Source organism: Lotus japonicus, chromosome 5 (assembly GCF_012489685.1).
Source record: "Lotus japonicus ecotype B-129 chromosome 5, LjGifu_v1.2".
Classification (NCBI taxonomy): domain Eukaryota; kingdom Viridiplantae; phylum Streptophyta; class Magnoliopsida; order Fabales; family Fabaceae; genus Lotus; species Lotus japonicus.
The window spans coordinates 45,657,002-45,678,129 of NC_080045.1; the positions used below are offsets into that span (position 1 = coordinate 45,657,002).

The following is a 21,128-nucleotide window of genomic DNA, read 5'->3' on the forward strand; positions in this document are numbered from 1 at the left end:
AATTTGATTGGTAAGACAGGAATGGGACACCAAATGGAGATAGAAGATTTCAATCCCCTTTGCCTTGTGCTTCCAAGATAATTGTGATCGAACAACTCGAATTCTAGAGCAGATTGGCATTAGCAAGAACGCAGCACAAGTGGAAGAAGGTATTGCATGGAAAAAGCTAAAGATACCAATCGCGATAATAAAACATGGCATATCATGTAGTATTTTTTTTAAATTCTTGTCTAAACTACTTATAATTCCACAGTATTCTTTACATTACAAGAGTTGCTACTGTAAGTTTTTCTCTAATACATTCATTTCTAATACTAATAGATGTCCTTTCATCAATCTTAACATTTTCTTTTTTGCAATACTAAACCTAACTTTCTACCACTCAATATTCAATCACAGATCACAAATCTTATATCTGTACAATACACACTATTTAATTTAAGTGATAATTTCGAGAAAGAAATGAGAATCAAATACCTCCTCTCTCTTTATTTGAGAGTCAAAAACTGAAAAGGAGGCTGCAACAGTACACACCTAGGAACATAGAATTTCTTCATTTTTATTAATATGTAAACAGGCTCTTAAGTCACAAAACTAGATAAAAGGACAGGATGAAGAAATTCAGAAGTCATAACTCATAACAATCACTAGTTGAGGGAAAAAAAAAACGAGTACATAGTTACATACAAATTCAAAACATGAACCCAAACATATTGCCCCTCAACGAAATGAAAAGAATGATTAAATAATTGCTCCAGAACTAATTCAGTGTTTATTTGAGGATAGGAGAAACTACCTATAATTCTTATTGTGTTTACAGAAATTGCCTAACTTCTAATCTACGATGCTGTTCCTGACACCACTGCACACACTACAGAGCAGTGAGGCACATCTAAGTGCAGAAAACTAGTTATATAATGTACAGTTTATTGCAGCATCATGAAAATAAAAATTAATTAAAAATAGTGGTTATCTAAAAATACCTTCCTCGCCGTACCAAGGCAAACCTTTAAGAACATCTCTCAAAGCATAATTATGGCTATCACATCTGTGGTCTGTGATAAAATTTCCTGAAAGGATGATCCTTGGGAAATGCTCTCCAGATTGCATCTTCAAAAGGGTGAAAAAATCTTTTCCAACGTTATTTTGGGATCCTGAGTTCCTCTTCAGATAATAAACAGTCCCGGGTATATATAACTCCTCAGATACTGCAGGTTTAGTTCCCTCAATTTTCATGATACCTGAATTCTCCTTTTCTTCTTTGGGAGGTAGAGGAGCTTCTCTAGCAACAGGTAACTCCTTACCAGTTGGACCAGCTGTTAACACACCAAAACAGCTGATGATAGAAAGATCACAAGATAAAGGCAATTAAAAAGCACAAGCAAGAAAGTATTAAACACCAACAAGTGCAAGTTTGACATACAATATCTTCATTTTGTTTGTGTGTGAAAGTAGTACAATATCTTCTGTGTACCAAATAACTGGTTTTTCATGTCCAAAGAAGCCAGATATGTGTGTCTACACATTTTATTGTAAATGTTGATTTTTCATTCTTTCCTTTTTTTCACCTGTAAAAGTCATCATGATATTGTATGATTATTAGGAGCCTATCATTTATCAAATATTGGGCAACCAATGTTGTTAATGGCGAATGACGGACTATGGCGGAGAGCCAAAACCGGCTATATTTGACAAATAATGATGGCGGATGGCGGATTATGGCGGGATATCTGATAGGAACCTTATCTCTAGTAAGAGCAAGGATTACTCTAAGGTTTACAAGCGTAGGGGTAAAGTGGGGATAAACATTAGTCCCACTACCTTAGGAGAGTAGGGTAACTAATTGTAAGCTGGCAGATTCCCTTTGCAGAGAATCAGGCCAGGTGGTGTGTATAAACACCAAAGGAAGAGAGAGAGGGGGGGTAGGCTAGAATTGGATTAATCTTGGACTAGGAGAGAAGTGAAGCACTCTCGAATTTGCTTCTGCTATCACTGTTATTTCCTTTCTTTCTATACTGTTTCTACACTGATTCTTGGTGATTTCACCAGAATCCTAGTAAATAATACAAGTTTCCTTCTGTTCATTCTTCATCTTTCTCTGAATACCTATCATTGGTATCAGAGCTCCCGATCCAAAGGGAGCTTTGTATGACCTTCACCCGCGCACAAATGGAGAACCGTATGGAGAGCGTTGAGAAGAACGTCTCAGAGATGATGACTGTTGTCGACGAGCTCCGACAGCTGATGCTCCAACAGACGCGACGCCGGAGCAGGGGCAGATCTAGAACGCCCCGTCGCCGTCGCCGCTCGGGGAAGTCAGCACTCGTCGAACTCCGGCGATGACTCTCGTAGCTCCCGATCTGTTTCGCTGCGACACGAGGATGCTTCCCCGAGGAGGCATATTCGCACAGGAAGGAAGATCGATCTCCCTGTGTTCAATGGGGATGATGCTTACGGGTGGATTGTTCGGGTCGAGCGATTCTTCCGACTCAACGAAGTTGACGATACTGAGAAAGTGCGACTCCTGGTGGTAGCCATGGAGGAACGTGCTCTGAACTGGTTCCAATGGTGGGAAGAACAGACCCCGGAACGCACTTGGGAAGCGTTCAAGGAGGCTCTGGTTCGAAGGTTCCAACCCGGGTTAGTGCGGAACCCGTTTGGACCATTATTGAGCATCAAACAATCCGGAAGTGTGATGGAGTACCGTGAACGATTCGAGATGGTCGCAGCACCGCTGCGTCACACTGACCGAGATATCATCAAGGGAATCTTCCTTAATGGCCTCAAGGAAGAAATCAGGGCCGAGCTGAAGTTGTACAGATCTGGGAAACTGGAGGAGATCATGGACCGCGCGCTGTTATTGGAAGAGAAAAATCTGGCTATGCGCAACAGCAAGGGCGGAGATGAGGACAAGCGAGGATGGAAGGAAAAAGGAGTATCCTCGAGCAAAGCACATCAGACTTGGATAGATGGAAACAAGTGGAAGAGCCAAATTGCAGGATCTACAACTGCAGAGAAATCAAGTGCAGATAAAAGCTCTACTGAAGCTAAAACAGGGGAGAATAAGGGACAAGAGAAGAAGTGGACGGGGGGCCAGAGGTTGTCTCAATCCGAGCTCCAGGATCGTAGCAGGAAGGGCCTATGTTTCAAGTGTGGAGAAAAATGGAACAGGGAGCATGTATGCAAAATGAAGCACTACCAATTCGTGTTGATGGAGACGGTAGATGAAGAGGAAGAAGAAGAAGATGGACAATTCTTTGAAGCAGAATCTGAACTTGCTGTAGAACACAAAACCTTACTCTTATCCCTCAAGAGCAAGGAAGGCATCACCACCAGTAGATCCTTCAAGCTACGAGGTCAACTGGGTCAGAGGGAAAAAGCAAGGTCAATCCTCATACTCATAGACTGTGGTGCCACAAGTAATTTCATATCACAGGGACTGGTCAAAGAGATGATGTTACCCATCACCGAGACTGTGACCTATGAAGTGGAGATTGGTAATGGAGATAAGATTCAGAATCAGGGGGTTTGCAAGGACCTACAATTGCTAGTGCAAGGGTTGAGTTTGACCCAACAATTCTATGTCCTGGAATTGGGTGGAACAGATTTAGTATTGGGCATGGAATGGTTATCCAGTCTAGGGGATATAAAGGCAAATTTCAGAGAATTAACCTTGCAATGGCAGGTTGAAGGACAGAAAATGATGCTAAGAGGGGACCCCTCTTTAAGCTGTACTCAAACTTCACTGAAGGCTTTATGCAAAGCCTTGCAAAACAAGGGAGAAGGGTTCTATGTGACATGTGAAAATCCACTAATGGATACAGAAGATGAGCAGGGAATCTCAGATGACATGGCTGCCATTCTAGCAGAATTCCCAGAGGTTTTTCAAGGGTCTCAAGGACTGCCACCAAGAAGGGATTGTGACCATGCTATAACCTTAAAAGAAGGGGCTACCATCCCTAATATCAGGCCTTACAGATGCCCTTATTATCAAAAGAATGAGATAGAGAAATTGGTAAAAGACATGCTGAATTCTGGAGTCATCAGAACTAGCAATAGTCCCTATAGCAGCCCTGTAATTTTGGTGAAGAAAAAGGATGGGGGCTGGAGATTCTGTGTAGATTATAGGGCTCTGAACAAAATGACAATCCCAAACAAATTCCCAATCCCTGTTATTGAGGAGCTACTTGATGAGTTGGGGACAGCTCAAGTATTCTCCAAGCTGGACCTTAAGTCTGGATATCACCAAGTAAGGATGCAAGACCAAGACATTCCTAAAACTGCATTCAGGACACACGAGGGCCATTATGAGTATGTGGTCATGCCCTTCGGGCTAACCAATGCACCATCCACCTTCCAAGCTTTAATGAATCAGGTGCTCAAGCCATACTTAAGGAGGTTTGCCCTTGTCTTCTTCGATGACATTCTCATCTATAGCCAAGATAAAGAAGCACATAAAGATCATTTGAGACAAGTCTTGCAACTGCTCAAGGAAAACCAGCTAGTAGTAAATCAGAAGAAATGCTCCTTTGGGAAGAAACAATTAGGATATCTAGGCCACATAATTTCTGGTCAAGGAGTAGCTGCAGATCCAAGCAAAATCAAAGACATGATTGATTGGCCCACACCTAAGGATTTGAAAAGTCTTAGGGGATTTCTTGGACTGACAGGTTATTACAGAAAATTTGTCAGGGGATACAGCAAGACAGCACTACCTCTTACTCAACTCTTGAAAAAGGATAACTTCAAGTGGGACCAAGCAGCCACTGAAGCATTTGAGAAGCTGAAGGTGGCCATGATTACCTTATCTGTACTGGCAGCTCCAAATTTTGACAAACAATTTGTGATAGAGGCTGATGCATCAGGCAAGGGCATTGGGGCTGTACTGATGCAAGAAGGAAGGCCAGTAGCTTACATGAGTAAGGTTCTCTCTGATAGGAATCAGAACAAGTCTGTATATGAAAGGGAACTAATGGCCATTGTGATAGCTGTACAGAAGTGGAGACCCTATCTATTAGGTAGGAGCTTTGTGATACACACAGACCAAAAGAGCCTCAAATACTTGACTGAACAGAGGATAATGGGTGAGGATCAACAGAAGTGGATCACCAAGTTGATGGGATACAATTTCACAATTAAATATAAACCTGGGATAGAGAACAAGGTTGTTGATGCTCTATCCAGGAAATTTAACTTTTCTGCTCTATCTACTGCACAGTGCCAAGAGTGGGAAGGGTTAGAGGAAGAATTACTCCAAGATGCCAAGTACAGCACTATTATCCAAACTCTACTCACTAATCCAGAGTCACAAGGAGACTTTGAGTATAGAAAGGGACTCTTATACTTTAAGGGCAGAATGGTGATTCCCAAAACATCCTCAAGGATACCTAAGATATTAGAAGAATTTCACAATTCTGCAGTGGGAGGGTATGCTGGCAATTTCAGAACCATGAAGAGAATTTCTTCTCTATTTTACTGGGAAAATATGAGGTCAGAAATTCAGCATTATGTCCAGAGTTGTGAGGTATGCCAGAGGAACAAGTACCAAGCTCTAAGTCATGCAGGCCTACTTCAACCCTTGCCTATTCCTTCACAAATCTGGGCAGATATTAGCATGGATTTTATAGGTGGCCTACCTAGGTCCATGGGAAAGGATACCATACTAGTGGTGGTTGACAGACTCACCAAGTTTGCCCACTTCATAGCCCTGTCACACCCTTATTCTGCCAAAACTGTGGCAGAAAGTTTCACTCAAGAGGTGGTCAGGTTACACGGCTTTCCTAAAACTATTGTGTCAGATAGGGATAGTGTGTTCCTAAGCTCATTCTGGTCAGAACTCTTCAAGCTAGCAGGAACCAAATTAAAATATAGCACAGCCTACCATCCACAAACAGATGGTCAGACTGAAGTGGTCAACAGGTGTGTGGAAACCTATTTGAGGTGTCTCACAGGGAGTAAACCGAAGCTGTGGTCTAAGTGGTTAGGATGGGCTGAGTATTGGTACAATACCAATTACCACTCTTCACTCAAATCTACTCCTTACAAGGCTCTTTATGGCCAGGACCCTCCTGCTATAGTGAGGTGATGTGACCTCCACAGCAGTAGCAGAGGTTACCAGATTAACTGCTGAAAGGAACAACATGCTAGAGGAGCTGAAAGCAAACTTGGCACAAGCTCAGAATCTAATGAAGCAACAAGCCAATAAGCATAGAAGGAATGTCCAGTTTGAATTAGGGGATCAAGTCTATCTGAAGATACAGCCCTACAAACTCCAGACCCTAGCTAAAAGAACCAATCAAAAACTCAGTCCTAGGTATTATGGCCCATTTGAAGTGGTTGGCAAGATCAGCCCTGTGGCCTACAAATTGCAGCTACCAGAAGGGTGTTTGATTCATCCAGTCTTCCACATATCTCTATTGAAGAAATCCTTGGCTCCTACAGTTCAGGTGCAACCTTTACCCCATTGTTTATCTGAAGAGTGGGAGCTACAAGTCGAGCCAGCAGCTGTTCTGGACTCCAGACTTAACCCCTTTGGGGAAACTGAACTCTTAGTCAGTTGGAAGAACCTCCCTGATTTTGAGAATTCCTGGGAGTCACTGCAGCAGTTCCAGAACCAGTTCCCAACATTCCACCTTGAGGACAAGGTGTTTTTCCCAGGGGGGAGTGATGATAGGAACCTTATCTCTAGTAAGAGCAAGGATTACTCTAAGGTTTACAAGCGTAGGGGTAAAGTGGGGATAAACATTAGTCCCACTACCTTAGGAGAGTAGGGTAACTAATTGTAAGCTGGCAGATTCCCTTTGCAGAGAATCAGGCCAGGTGGTGTGTATAAACACCAAAGGAAGAGAGAGAGGGGGGGTAGGCTAGAATTGGATTAATCTTGGACTAGGAGAGAAGTGAAGCACTCTCGAATTTGCTTCTGCTATCACTGTTATTTCCTTTCTTTCTGTACTGTTTCTACACTGATTCTTGGTGATTTCACCAGAATCCTAGTAAATAATACAAGTTTCCTTCTGTTCATTCTTCATCTTTCTCTGAATACCTATCAATATCAGACATGGTGGAGAGCCAAAAACCCGCCATGAGATTCCGCCACGGCAGATATTTGATAAAACTGTGGGCCACCCAACTACCGTTCAACAATTAACCTGACCTCGCGACTTTCCCAGTGAAATCAACCTAGCCCTGTGGCTTTCCCAATGCAATAAAAAAATCAGTTCTATAATCTCCATATGTCAAGTCCTAGACATGATGGAATGTGTTGAAATATCACATCGACTAGAAAACCATCACCCACCAATAGCACAATTTTATGTTGTATTGATCTCTAACAAGAAAAACTTAAAATTATGCCCCCAAAGAAAAATATTTACAGGAAGGCTACTTACATATAGGTATCAGATGTTTGAAAGATATTTGACATAGTGGCATTATATAACAAGATTTAATTTCACTTCTTCGGAGAAAAATTAAGTTTTGAACCAGAACAGAGAAGCTTACCAGTTGAACTTTTGTTTCTCCTGAAATTTGCATAATCAGCAAGTTTGCGAGCTACATCTTGCGCTGAAGACACGACCTGCTTTGCATTCGTAACCAAATCTATAACATTTTTCCAGTCTTCTTTCTCAATTACGCTCGTCCTGAAGAAAGTATCATATCGTCTAATCAAATCTTTTGTTAGCTAATTACCAAATGCAAGTAAAGCTTTATAAGCCATACCTACAAGATTCTAGATATTTAAGTTCTATGGTGTTTTAGAAATTTTCATTTGGAAAACTACATCACCATCCACCTTTTCAACCCCATAAGTATTTTGTTAATACCAACGTCCAAAATATCGAGTTTCCCGGTCCTTACAATAATGACTAAACAAAATTAACACGTACGAGCAAGATAATTACAAGACTAAATATAGAATTATACAAATATATTTATTTTTTTAATAAAAGAGCCTCAATTGGTTCCTGATAGCTTTCCTGAACATCCTATTTTCGTAAGGGACAAGAAGAGGAGGTTAACGGTTCAAGATTATAAATCAAATAAGACTCACCAATCAGTTTGGAGAATTTCATTTCTAAGCCTTGTAAGGGATGCTACACTCAATCTAGGTATAATATCATCCTGCACAGTCCAAAAACAAACAAAGTCATAAAGACATATAGACATAAAGGAAACAACAGATAAATACAGACAAAACTTGGAAAAGTATCAGACTCATCTCAGGAACTCCATATATATAATTACTTTCTTTCAGATCAGATACAGGCGAACAGAAATTGTTAAATGCAATCACGCACCTGCATCACAACTGTTGTTACATAGCCAGAGCAGCTCTCAGCAAGTCCTCTGGAGACACATGGTGGAGTTCCATATGTAACAGCAGATACAATCTCAGGGTTAAAACCCAGCTCCTTCGATGATTTTCTATGGATCATTGTTGCTAGTAAAGAAGCTATAGCACCTCCCAGAGAATGACCTACAAGTCTTAACCTAAATCCCTGTTAATGAGTTAGGCACAGTTCATAGTATGAATAAGAAAAACAGGTAAATAAACAAAAAAATGAAAACCAAAATAGATGAAGGAAGATCACCCTCACCTCATGTTTCTCTAAAATATTTCTTATGATCTCAATCTCATGACGAAGGAACCAACGAGCAGATTCAGCAGTGCCAAAGTGGGTTGAATAGCCATCAAAGGTGACATCACCATCACTTGAGGAGGCAATATCAGTGATAAGGTCATATAAAGCATGAGTGCCACGAATGCCCAAAATTACAAGCTTTTTACGGGGATCAATCCCTATATAATATGCAGGTCTCATTACACTGGAGTTATTAATAAATTTTATGACATTACTTTCTCGGAGCATGCTGTTCCTACAAAGAACTGCAGGACTATCCTTGTAAGCACCTTTAGCCAACTCAAGATGATAAATTAGATCATGAACCTGAAATTCAATAAGATATCCTGATAAGGACAAAGCTGCAAGCATGCAGTTCACCATAATATGTTGTACCAATATGCTAAAATAACTGTGAGATTTGACAGGTACAGGATCAGAACGGTGTAGCAAGATTGAATAGCCTTTTCCTGCCCCATGGATCAGCAGAGCCAGAAACCAAGAAAGAAGATTTTGAATGTGTATGAAAGATCCCATGAATTGAGTCTGTCTCTCCCACCCAAAACTCACTCATCAACAAACTCGTCTCACTTACATTCTCTTCCTCAATTTATATCCCATCTCTGCTGATGAAGCACGAACACCGGACATCAAACAGAGACAGACACATGTACTATGTAAAATATAGGATATACACACACATACTACTTTATATTTGTGTATGTCTATGTATACATGTGTGTGTGTAGAGAGCAAAATAGTTGAGAGCATGGAGTTAATCTTAACCATCCATGCATAATTTGTGCGGCCAAGATTAGCTCCTCTCACTTCTCATGTTCACCCAGCCCTTGATACGTTCCCTACATATATGCATTGTGTGGGGTATAAGGATAAACATAGAAAGAAGTGGCATTCCCCAAGAAAGTGTGTTACACACTTACACCCTCCCCCCCCCCCCCCTTCTTTTTTCTTCTTTTCTTGGGAACATTCTAATGTATGTTCTAGGAGTTCTGCACCCCCAAAAGAGGGTCTATTTCATGATATATGGAAGGGGTAAACCTACTCCCATTCCTCAGCTCCTTCGGCCTACAGTAAAAGTCATGTGTTTCTTTTCTCTACCATTTAGTTCCTGTTTCGCCCATTCATACCTTCATATTTGCTTCTTTTTTCTGGTCCTTAACCCAAAATCCCATTTGATTGCTTTCATTGGGTTTCCTCCTCTTGGGCTGTCTTTGTTTCCATGATTTCTAGCTTCCATAATTCCTATTCCTTTTCTGTATCTGATTTTTCGTTTGTTAGATTATATAAAAAATATATCTCGTAGGAATATCTTATAATATATCTATCTTAAGATATTGTATCTAAAGAATCTAAGATCAGCTTGGTTTCTTTATATGTTATGATTTCCTTTATTTAATTAAAGTCTTTGTTCTTCCCTTTCTCTACACTTCTTTCCTATCTAAAATCCTATAACTTCAACAGACTTCTTAGCTGCTGGTTCTTTGCCCTCATCTTAAGATGCCAATGGCTTCAATTCTAATTTATTTTCTGTTTACTCATCCCACAGACATAAGGTAAGCCCAGGCCATACTCAGGTTAGATCCTCTTCAGCACTTTCTTCTGAAAGGTCCACCACATTGCATTCTAATTGCTTCATTTCTAGAAAAGCCACAGATTGAGAGCATCACCAATCAAAGCCTTCAAAGCTCTTGATGTCTTCCCCTTCTCAAGTATTCCATTGGCCTCAAAATATGTCTCTACATTGACAAACCACCGATAAGCCTTTTCTCCATCAAATGATGTAATCATCTTCAATATGGAAAGCCGACGGCTCGAGATTGAAGCTTTGATACTGGTTGATAGATACTAGATCAGAATAGGAAGTAAACAGAAAGAAGTATAGATAAATTTCTATTAAATAACCTTCTCTCTTCTCCTGGATCAGTAGGATCCAAGAAGTGTCTGAATACTGAATGTGTAATGACTAAAAAGTTCCCAGGATTCGAGACCCTGGTCTCTCCCACCCAAAATACACTAATCAGCTAATTCCCCTTCCTTACATCCCCTTCCTCCATTTATATCCTGTCATTTTTACCGCAGTTAGATTACCACCTAATTAACTCTAACAACTCCCTAACAACTATAACCAACAAGGTCTAACTAACGAGGTAGGTCCACTAACCCTTTGGGCTCATTCTCATTTCTTCTGACATGTATTATCCTAATTGAGGCCTGGTGGTAAGAACTAACAAGATCACAATATCATATCAATATATAAACTCTTTGCCACTTAAATACAGTTTCAGGAGTTACTATTGATTCTGATGATATCTCGATGCCTTTGATATCTTCAAATGGATGTGTGGAAGCTTGACGAAGATAGATCAGATATAAGCCAACTGTAAGGTCACTTAAACTCCAATCCTGGATTCCAATCTTGCTCCGTTGTATGCAGGCAATTATTTCCATAAGGGACCGATTGCTTGGTGGAGGTTTGTTTCCAATTCCTTCTCCTGCATGACATAGAAAACAGAGTCAGTCTTGTTATATTATAAAGCAATCTGAAACACCGTATAACCAAGTTTTTATTTTGCAGAAGGAAAATACACGTTTATGGTAAAACTACAAATTAGATTATACTATGTAACTGAGTTATCTATGACTCTTAGCTTGTTTATAACATAATTTATAGAAATGTACTTGCAATTTGCACTCATGGCAGCTTCTAACTTTATCAATAAAACATGCTATAAAGTTACACTAAACATACCTGTTGGCGGAGGCCACCTCCAGAATTGTAGGGCTGGTTCAAGTGCCTTCGTGAGCCAAGCCAGCTCTAACTTCCACTTACTATCTGAGGGATCTTCATCATCAGAACTGTATTTGCTAATCCCATAATTATAGTCTTCCTTCTTCTTAACTTCAGATTTGAAAGAAGTCTGAGTTCTTTCTTGCTCTTCTTTTAGCTTATCTTTTTCTACCTTGTCTGCTTTTGACCTTTGCAATTGAAGCCGGTTAAAAACACTATGCATATAGCTCCGGTACGGTTCTTCTCTATTGATAAGAGATCTCGTACAATCTTCAAAATGAATAGAGATGAATATTCAGATAGCATTTATTAGCAAGAAATTGTATACGCAGAAATGACAAAACTTAAGTACTAGCTATAGATGATTGTGACCCATTCTGAGAAGAAAATTGATGATTCAGTTCTTCACGAATCTTCGAGTGAGATCCTCATACATTAACCCATAACCAAATCAAGAACACGCAATCTCCTATTGGAGACAGGCCATTGTGCATCATTCAACAGTTTCCTTATAAATTATTCATATTCTACAAGGAAACCGGCCTTCTATAGTTTCCCTTGAGACAGCTCAACTAATAGAGTTGTGAGACATGTAATGAGATTGTTTGGGTTTAAAACTCACAATGCACTCTCTACTTCTTTTCCCATCCCCCTCACCTTTTACCTCCTTAAGATCTTATTAGAAATTGGGTTAGGCCTAACTATATCCCAAAAGCTAGCTCAGAGGTGAGGATTGACTTCCCATATAAAAGAGCTATCTTGGCCATATTTCAAGTCAATGTTGGACTTCTCAACACCCCCCCTCATGCTCAGGACTGTAGATCTGGAGCGTGGGATTTGCAGAACTGTACATCTGCATGGTGGCCCATATATGAGTGGTCTCCACGAAATGAATCTAGGATAAACTCTGATACCATATTAGAAATTGGGTCATCTTGGCTTCCTTAATCAGACATGAGTGGTGAACCCTCTCTTTGTGATGTAGGCTATATAGATCAAATCATCTAACAATGTCATGATATCCTATTGTAACAAACCATTTAAATTGAAATCCATCTCAATTGTTTGGTCTATAATTTTTTTGTAACTCCTCATATATCCAACTATTGAATTTAGAAGTATTCTCCTGAATGGTGTTTCAACTATCTGATTATCACAATCTAAAATCAGTAATTTTAGTTGGAACTAGGAGCATGCAACAAGTGTAGAATGTTTCAACCCCTATAAACACTCTCCATCCCAATTTTTCTTACCTTATGCTCCACCCCCTTTGGACGGTTCCTATTCCTCACACACACACACTTTCTTTTCTTTTTTGATAGGCAAATGTTAGTTCTTAGTAATGTTAGTAAATTAGTTCATTCACCAGGATTTGAACCCTGACCCCTCCATCCTTCAGGCTTCATTCCTCCCCAACCCCCCTTATGTCCTCTAACTCTTACCACTTGAGCTAACCCTCAGGGACACACACATACATCAAGCTGAACATTTTAGGTTATCCACCACAAAAGTACTATGTTAGCATGTCTCAAATGTTGGAGTATCCAAACATCACAGTTGAAAAAGCAAACTTCTTTACAGTTTACACCAAACTGGTTCCTAATATGAATATTTCACAACCGGGTTACTCTAATTCTTCAAAAAAATCTTAATGGAATCATCTTAAATGCAAATTCTAATCTACAGTTGGGGACAAGTCAGCAAAGAACACAGTGTGCAAACAAGTAGTAAAAAATTCCAAAAGCATTGTTTTCTGAGGATGCTGAGCATCAAATGCAGCATTAAAATAGGAAAGGAGGTGAAAAATCAAAATCAACTTACAGATATTACGGAGCAGTTGCTTCACGTAATGGGTATTCATGAGGAAGAAGCAGAAATTTGATGTACCCAACTGAGAAAGAAAAACGAAGTGCCGCAGGTATCAGAGACAGAACTCGAAGAGATGAGATTGAGGTGGTTTGGTTCCAAACACCGGGTCGCAGGTGAAAAAGCCACTGCTTCAAGAATACTCGCTGCTTACGAATCACGATTCGAATCTTCTTGCAGTTCAATTTACAGGGTCAATAAAATAAATATATATAGATAAACAATAAAATTTAAAAATGATACACTAATTTAATTATAGTTTTACTAGGATTTTACCCGGGCAATGCACGGAACCTGTTTATATTAACATTTGTTCGGATTTTTATCGTTCAAGTGTATATACATATCACTACTATTCATTTTATGTATTTAAATAATTTGTTCTTAGATACATCTGTGACTATGATATGAATCATTAAAAATACTCAAACATCAGTTGATTATCAACCAATAAACGATTATCAAGTATCAAAGACGACTTAATATATTCCCTTACGTGCTTTCAACCGTGTGATTACGACCTAGCTTACTTAAAAATCAATAGGATGAACAATATAGAAGGGCTTAAATAAAATCACCATTCCAAGAGACAGAATAAAGTTTTTGCAATTAGATAAAGAACAACAGACATCAAATGCAAGCTAGAAAAATAGTAAAAAGATGACAAAGTTAAATTATCAAAGGAACGGCTGCAGTTGAAGAAACGGATTCTTCATTTTTACACACAATCAAGAGCGGTTATTAGTTTCGAATAAGAACAACTTTAAAAGTATTGTTTTGTGGAAGCTTGAAGAATTGTAGTTGATCACGAAACTTGAGTTTCTTGGATCTGCAAAATTGATACCAGCCAACACCCATCATGCATTGACGCACCCTGTTGCTGTCCCAAATGAGGTGTCATTCATTGGTAATACCATTAGCTAGTCTAACAATAACTGACTGTGGGCGGTGGTCAAGATGATCAATCATAGCTGATACCGGTATGGGCTACAAAAAAATATATAGTTTAAATGATCTGTTATCAATTTTTTAAAAAGCAAAACTTTGAACAAAATAGATAGCTATTACCAGAGGTTGATTCCCCTTACATAATGCAGGAGATAGATCAACAGTCCACAAAAATTATTCATTGGCAGGAGCTGGTTGAATAAAGTTCGCATATTCCACCTCCACAGCATGATCGTAAAACATACGGACATCAAAGTTTGCTCCACCAACATAGCTAAAATGAATAAAGACTGTGCCAACAAACTGATGTCTTTCACGAATAACTTCAAATCCTCCTTGAAAGCGCACTTCATTTGGTTCCATACTCACTTGCACATGGAAAATATTTTCGAGGGGGTCAGAAAGTTGAACCTCTGCAGCATGTAGGATATGTGGATGTTGTCTCATAAACCGCCTTCGGACAACAACGTATTCCTACAAAAAAATATCCCTTTTACATAAGTAGAAGCAACACAAAATAAAGATCTATGGAAAAGAATGAATATTGTTATGAAAACATATCCTATCAAAGTAAAGAGGCTTCAAGAAGGAATGACTGTTGTTCTGGAAATTTCCAAAATCACAGATTCCATTGTTCAACAGTTGCTACTGCCTGTTTGGCACAGTTTGAGTAAATCTTCAATCAGAAGCTGCACAACCAGGGATGTGAAGTTAACAAGTATAGCAAAGAATTGTATTTATAGGAAAACAGTAGGGATATAAGAAACATAGGTTACTCAAATTGAAAAACAATTCAAAAATCGACCTCTTCACCTTTGTAGAGTTACAAAGCCTCGATATAAGAAACTTTCTTCTTCACCTTGAAGTCAGAGTCATGTGTCACATACCTGCATAATAATAATAATAATAATAATAATAATAATAATAATAATAATAATAATAATAATAATAATAATAATAATAATAATAATAATAATAATTTAATAATAATAATAATTATTATTATTATTATTATTATTATTATTATTATTATTATTATTATTATTAGTTACAAAGGTCAATTTCATGGAGAGAACTATCCAAAATACAAAAGAGTTCATCAGTCATTTACACTAAATTACAAGCCTTTATATGTGCATCATATAGACAACACCAAAAGATCGTACTATGAGAAAAAAAAAATAGAAAAGACAAACACCCTAACAAATACTATCAACAAAAGATGAGTCATCAATATCAATTTAACAAAGACATTATATAACTCCATGAGTGAGAAAAATAAGCTTACTACTTCAGAAGTTAAACTAAATTACATAAGAAAAGATCTTCTCATGAAAATGTTGGAGATAAATAAATTAGGTGTCGAAGCATTATAGGATACTGAATTAACAGCTTTACCACCAGGAATCGACCCCTGGATCTCCCCTACCCAACTCATATGTCCCCCAACTCCAACCACTTGAGTTATATGATATGGACAATCCATCCGCCTGACTATATCATATATTTATTTATGTTTGTTATAATAAAATTAAACAAAAAGTCAAATTCATTTGATAAGAAGCTAGACACTCAACGTTCTTTCAACATCATGTATCCCTCTTCTTTGAGTTATTAGTAAGAGGCTGAAACAGTCCCAAAATAAAGATAACCAAAGATAATGGAAAATATGTTTATCATGAAAAACATTCAATAAAGAACCAAATCGATGATAGGGAACAAAAAAAAAAAGAGGGGAGTAGGATTTATATTAACCCATTGTATGGATAATTTCAGTTGTGGAATGCACGGGAAATACAATCAATTAAAATTAATTATTTTATAAACACACAGATTATTTATAACTTAAAAGTGAAATTTGAGTAATAGTTAAATATTTTATATACACATGTCAAGAATTTTATATTATTGAACTCCATTGTTTTAACATAAATTAAGTCTATCTAATCAAAAGATTAGTTCTAAACTTATAAATATTTAAGGAGAAATTGCATTGTGGTGTTTATCATCATTACATTAACGTCCTTCTATTTTGCAAAATTCTTTGACATCTCCCCTTCATGTCTCATTTAGAGTAATAGAGGGGTGTTAAGTGTTATAATGATAAATCTTAGTGGAGGTCAGCAGAATAATGCTAAACCTCAAGGAAGTTGGTGCAATGTATCCAATAAAATGAGGGAGATTAGTGTCTTGTTAAAAATAGAAAGGAGATCAATGCAACAACAATAAATCTAATTAAAGATTAGAGCAATTTACCTAATATTTAAGGTATCATTCTTTTAGAAAGGTGAAATGTCATATTTTATATCAACTGCAAGTAAGTGAAGTTACTTTGTACAACTTTTGTTGATATTCATAAGACATTAGCAAAAGATCAGAAGATGAACTTAAGGCTACACTGGAATTAAATCCTGCCAAGATGAACACTAAATCTCTACTAAAGTAGAGACAATTTCAAAGAAGAATTTCATCTCAAAATTGCTTGCCCAAAGTACTAAACACTGGCATATATATAGTTCTGGTTTGTTTCCAAAATTGGGAAAAACTTGTCCCTAGCCTTGCAAAGCCCAAAGACGAAAAGGAATAAGGATAGTGAAAGACAAAAAAGGTCACAAGATTTTTATTCCCTCATAAATTTCATTTTGTTTCATTGGTTCTGCTGATACTCCTGAGACTCCTGATACAAAAAAGAACTTTCCCAGTTGGGCAATGGGTTCCTTACGGCTACGGTCTTGAGACTCCTGATACAAAAAAAACCTTCCCTAGCAGTACCTATGAAAAGAGTGGAAGAAGAACATTGTCAATCTTAGTTCAGTACTAATGTCGTATTAATTTATTTTTCAAGGCACACACAAGAATGTTGTTTACCGAAACTTACTTCTAAAAAGGACTTTCCCAGTTGGGCAATGGGTTCCTTACCGCTACAGTCTTCCAATTTGTTAACAATTACTGGCCTGCATTCAACCATATCAATCTAACCATTAAAAAAATTAATCAACATGTATCTACATAAGAAAAGATTCCAATTAACATCACGCTCTAACTAAACACATCACTTATCCAAATCATGAAAGAAAATGAAAAATTTAAAAGGAAACCATTATTGCAAGTAAATAAAAATGTCAATGAGCATGGCAGCTTTATCTCCTACGGTGTTTATGGTACCATTGAAACAAAAAACACTAATGTTAGGATCTCATGCCATGCTCTCTACATCAACCTTGACTGACGACCAATAAGCACAACATGATGACATCATTCCATCTTTCTGCAGATCGTGTAATAGCATTAAAGAAGAACCTGGTGAACAATCTGTTTTCTTAATAGAAGAGGACAAAAAAAATCAATAACCTGGCTTGCTTCGCACATGAAGTTAGAAAGGACTTAAATCTCTTCAAATCCAACAGACTTCTCATTCAGGCAACCTGAAAATCTGGAGTGATGAGCACATAAGCTACACCAAACATTATAACATACTTGCTAGCAGCATTGTCGACACCATGGGTTTTCTTCTGTATTCATATTGAAAGATTGAAAAAACTACCCACCATGGTACCACAAAATGTGGATCAAGACAATTTAAGGTACTCAATTCATTAAGTTTAGGACTGGTACAACAAGTCTTTTTTCTTTTTCGTGTTAACCCAATTGAGCATCCAATTGCATGTTTATTTAGACAAAGAAAGGTAAAAGGGCAAATATGATTGTTAGAAACTTCTACTGACGACAATCATATTTAAGACTAATAAATTCAAGAAACTATTGTTTGAACATATGCACAATTACTTCCTAGGCCTTACATCCAATTTAACTCCACAAACAGTCACATAAAAGATGAAATCTATTAAGACTAAGTAAAATATTATAGATGGAAAGGAGTATAAAGCAATCTTCCTTAAAAAGTGAAAATAGTAAGTATGCATTAAGAAACCAACGAACTAAATATACTCATTGTCGTCATCTTTAGACATCGCTATGTGATTCTATGTTAAGTCAAGTGTTGCAGAAATCAAATAATTTTTTGCTTTTATTGAAGATGAAACAAAAGTATCCAATATGGACTTCTGCAATATAGATGTCACTTAGCTGGATAAAGTATATATTTGTTAGAGTTCTACAATTCAACGATGACCGGACTAAGAAGCTCTGCTTGACGATCTTGATTATGATCTTTGTGAATTCCTCAAGTTAATTCTAATGCTGCAAATAAGAAAAGGCGATCATGGAATTTGTTATCATTTTATTTAGAGGGACAATAGAATGAACTTGGTACCCACTGAATTTGGTTTTAAATTTACTCACTTCTTATACACCTGAACAAATTCATCAGTTTCATCCAGTATGTCTCCCTTGTAACAAAAAAAAACATTAGCAATCAGCATGGTAATAGAAAAGATGATCACATGCAGTATCCATGATAGTAAACATCATAAACCTGAGTGTTCAACACATGATGAAACATAGCAATAAGATTTTTGTAAACTGCAAACCAGCAATTTGACACAACTATATCTACATTTATGACTACCATGAGAATAAATTTTCAATAGAAGTGATCTTAACCCACTTTCTATTTTACTTTTTCTTCCTAAACAGAACAAAGTGCATTATGAACAAAAGAAGAGAAGAATATCTGATCCCATAGTCAAGAGTGGGAATGAAGTATTATCAGATTATCAACATCTATTTTTTTTTAATTCAGAAAATTGAAGCTATGGCACAAAACACTCTGATAACCTGTAATAGTTCCTCCATAACATCCTCCATTGTTATGATGCTAATAACCTCCTCATCCATAATACCAGCAAGAGACTTCATTTGTTATTGTGAGATATATCTATTTTCTTGCTCTCAGTGTTTGGATTCTTGAAATAGTTCATTGTCAAGTTCCATGACATTTTTTAATGTTGGACTATGAAATTCCATGTCACTGGAATACAAAGTTTATTCATAAAACCTCTCGGACTCATTTCAAGGACAAAGGAAGAATCAGAATTTGCAGGTCCAAAAGATTGACTGGCATAAGTGATTCTTGTAAAAATAAAATAAAGAAGTATGAAAATTTGATGAGCAGCTTTGAAAAAGTAATAACTAATAAATTCTTGTTCAGAGACTGAACATGAAGAAAATGAAGATCTGAAAATTGATGAACAGAGACTAACATTCAAACCACGCAAAAAAGGTTGAGTCGCTATCTTCTTTCCAATTTATCACTCACTTCACTGAGTCTGACCATGATTCTTCCACTGCATGAGAAAATCTTCAACAGTTAAATCTTCCACAAAAAAAATAACGTGGCATGGAGAGTACCATGAAGCAAAATTTGCGCCATCTTTCACCTACAACAGAAATCCACACAGCCCCACTTCACATCAAATCGCACAAATAAGTAAAACTAGATGAAAGCACATGAAAACTACCCAACAAAAATAGGGGATGCATTAGGAAAAAAATGCTTCAGAGCAGGACAGAAAACTGGAACACAATGTGGGAATTTTAGGAGAAGAGGGCTTAATTTATAGAAACACTCTCACCAGTTTCGTAGTCCAATTCAAATTGAAAATAAAAAAGAGAAATTTAATACATCAAATCAGAACAGCTGTAAAGAAAATAGGGGATGCATTAGGATATATGAAATATACCTAGCAGAGGAGAGGAAACCACATAGCTCATGGAAGGGTAGCTGCAACACGCCGTCGAAAACGGAAAAGGAGTAGAGGGATGATGCAGAGCCTACACGGTAGAAGCAGGACAGGGTCGAGCGTGCGTACAAGGGAGAGTACCATGGTTTGGCGAAACAGTAGATCCTTAGGGATTGGGCATCGATGCACAAACGCTGGAACAGCTGGCCGGTGAGAGGGGTGAGCTCCTACATCTGTGACTGACGGAAAAATGAAAAATAGGTTCAGTGGCGACGGCGGCGGACGGAAACCACGGGAAGAGGCAAGTAGGTTTTTTTTTTGTCAATAGGCAAGTAGGTTTTGAGTAACCTAATTTCTAACCCTACATGAAGATTCAGATGGGATCCTCCAATGCAGCCCAAGAATGCAATAGGCCCAAAAGCAAGCAAACGGTAACAAAAAAAAAATTGGCTCTCATGAACAGTGAAATTGCACCTTGCATTTTAAGTTAGTAGATTTTGGTGCTTCGGGAAAAGGATACACAAATTTTATTATAGTTTTATCAAGAGACTAATTTAAATCATTTTTTATTTACAAGTTACAACCAATCAAATTTTATTGTTTATTTATAAATATTTATTTTTTATAGTTTGATCTCCCCGCCCTCAGTCGCTGTTGATGGTGAATGCTTTTTATTCTTATAACCACCGACAACAAACAGATTAGATGTGTATACCCAATATCACCTACAAGTTTACCTTTTTTTCTTCTCCTTTTTGACCCATAGAGAACAATAAATTTTAAAATACAATAGCGAAAAATTGAAATTAATTAGTTTTGGTAAATTGTGTCAATTGAATTGAAATTCATACTTGCACCCATATTGGTTAATATTGCCCTCCCCACTTGAATTAGATATTGATAAGAATTGAACGTTTCCAATTCTATTTTGTGCAAAAATAGGGAGAGGAGTGGTTTCAGCTAAGCAATGTACATGGAATTGTTGCTGCTGAGATGAAATGTCATGCACGGTACTAAAACAAGCTGATGTTTTCTGCTAAATTAAATTCATGAAGAAATATTCTTACAACTTGTAATGACAACAGTTGTGCAGAGTAGATAATTGTCTTGCCGTTAATTGGAGCATAATCACACGTGTTACATACACATAATATAGACACCAAAAAAGTAATTGTCTGACTTTCACTTCTCTTCTTTATGAGTTTGCTAAAGTTGTGATATCATCATTGACTTCCCCTACAA

The 21,128-nt window shown here is 37.5% G+C and overlaps 1 protein-coding gene across 1 annotated transcript; it reads right to left on the reverse strand.

Annotated features, from left to right (window-relative positions):
• Nucleotides 1–725: 725 nt before the first annotated feature.
• LOC130717025 (uncharacterized) lies at nt 726–13,484 on the reverse strand. The gene is made up of 8 exons (XM_057567111.1): nt 13,252–13,484; nt 11,392–11,700; nt 10,935–11,134; nt 8,598–8,948; nt 8,298–8,498; nt 8,051–8,121; nt 7,501–7,640; nt 726–1,316 (listed from the first exon to the last, which is right to left on the reverse strand). Exons 1-8 carry the CDS (start codon nt 13,289–13,291, stop codon nt 970–972), a joined length of 1,659 nt encoding a protein of 552 aa, XP_057423094.1. The 5' UTR covers nt 13,292–13,484; the 3' UTR covers nt 726–969.
• Between the last annotated feature and the right edge of the window lie 7,644 nt (nt 13,485–21,128).

Coding starts and splice junctions, on each gene's coding strand:
- LOC130717025 (XM_057567111.1), bottom strand. CDS start 13,291: ATGAATACCCATTACGTGAAGCAACTGCTCCGTAATATCT. Junction 11,701..13,251: donor GCAACTGCTCCGTAATATCT/GTAAGTTGATTT, acceptor TTCATTTTGAAG/ATTGTACGAGATCTCTTATC. Junction 1,317..7,500: donor GAGAAACAAAAGTTCAACTG/GTAAGCTTCTCT, acceptor GTGTGTTAACAG/CTGGTCCAACTGGTAAGGAG.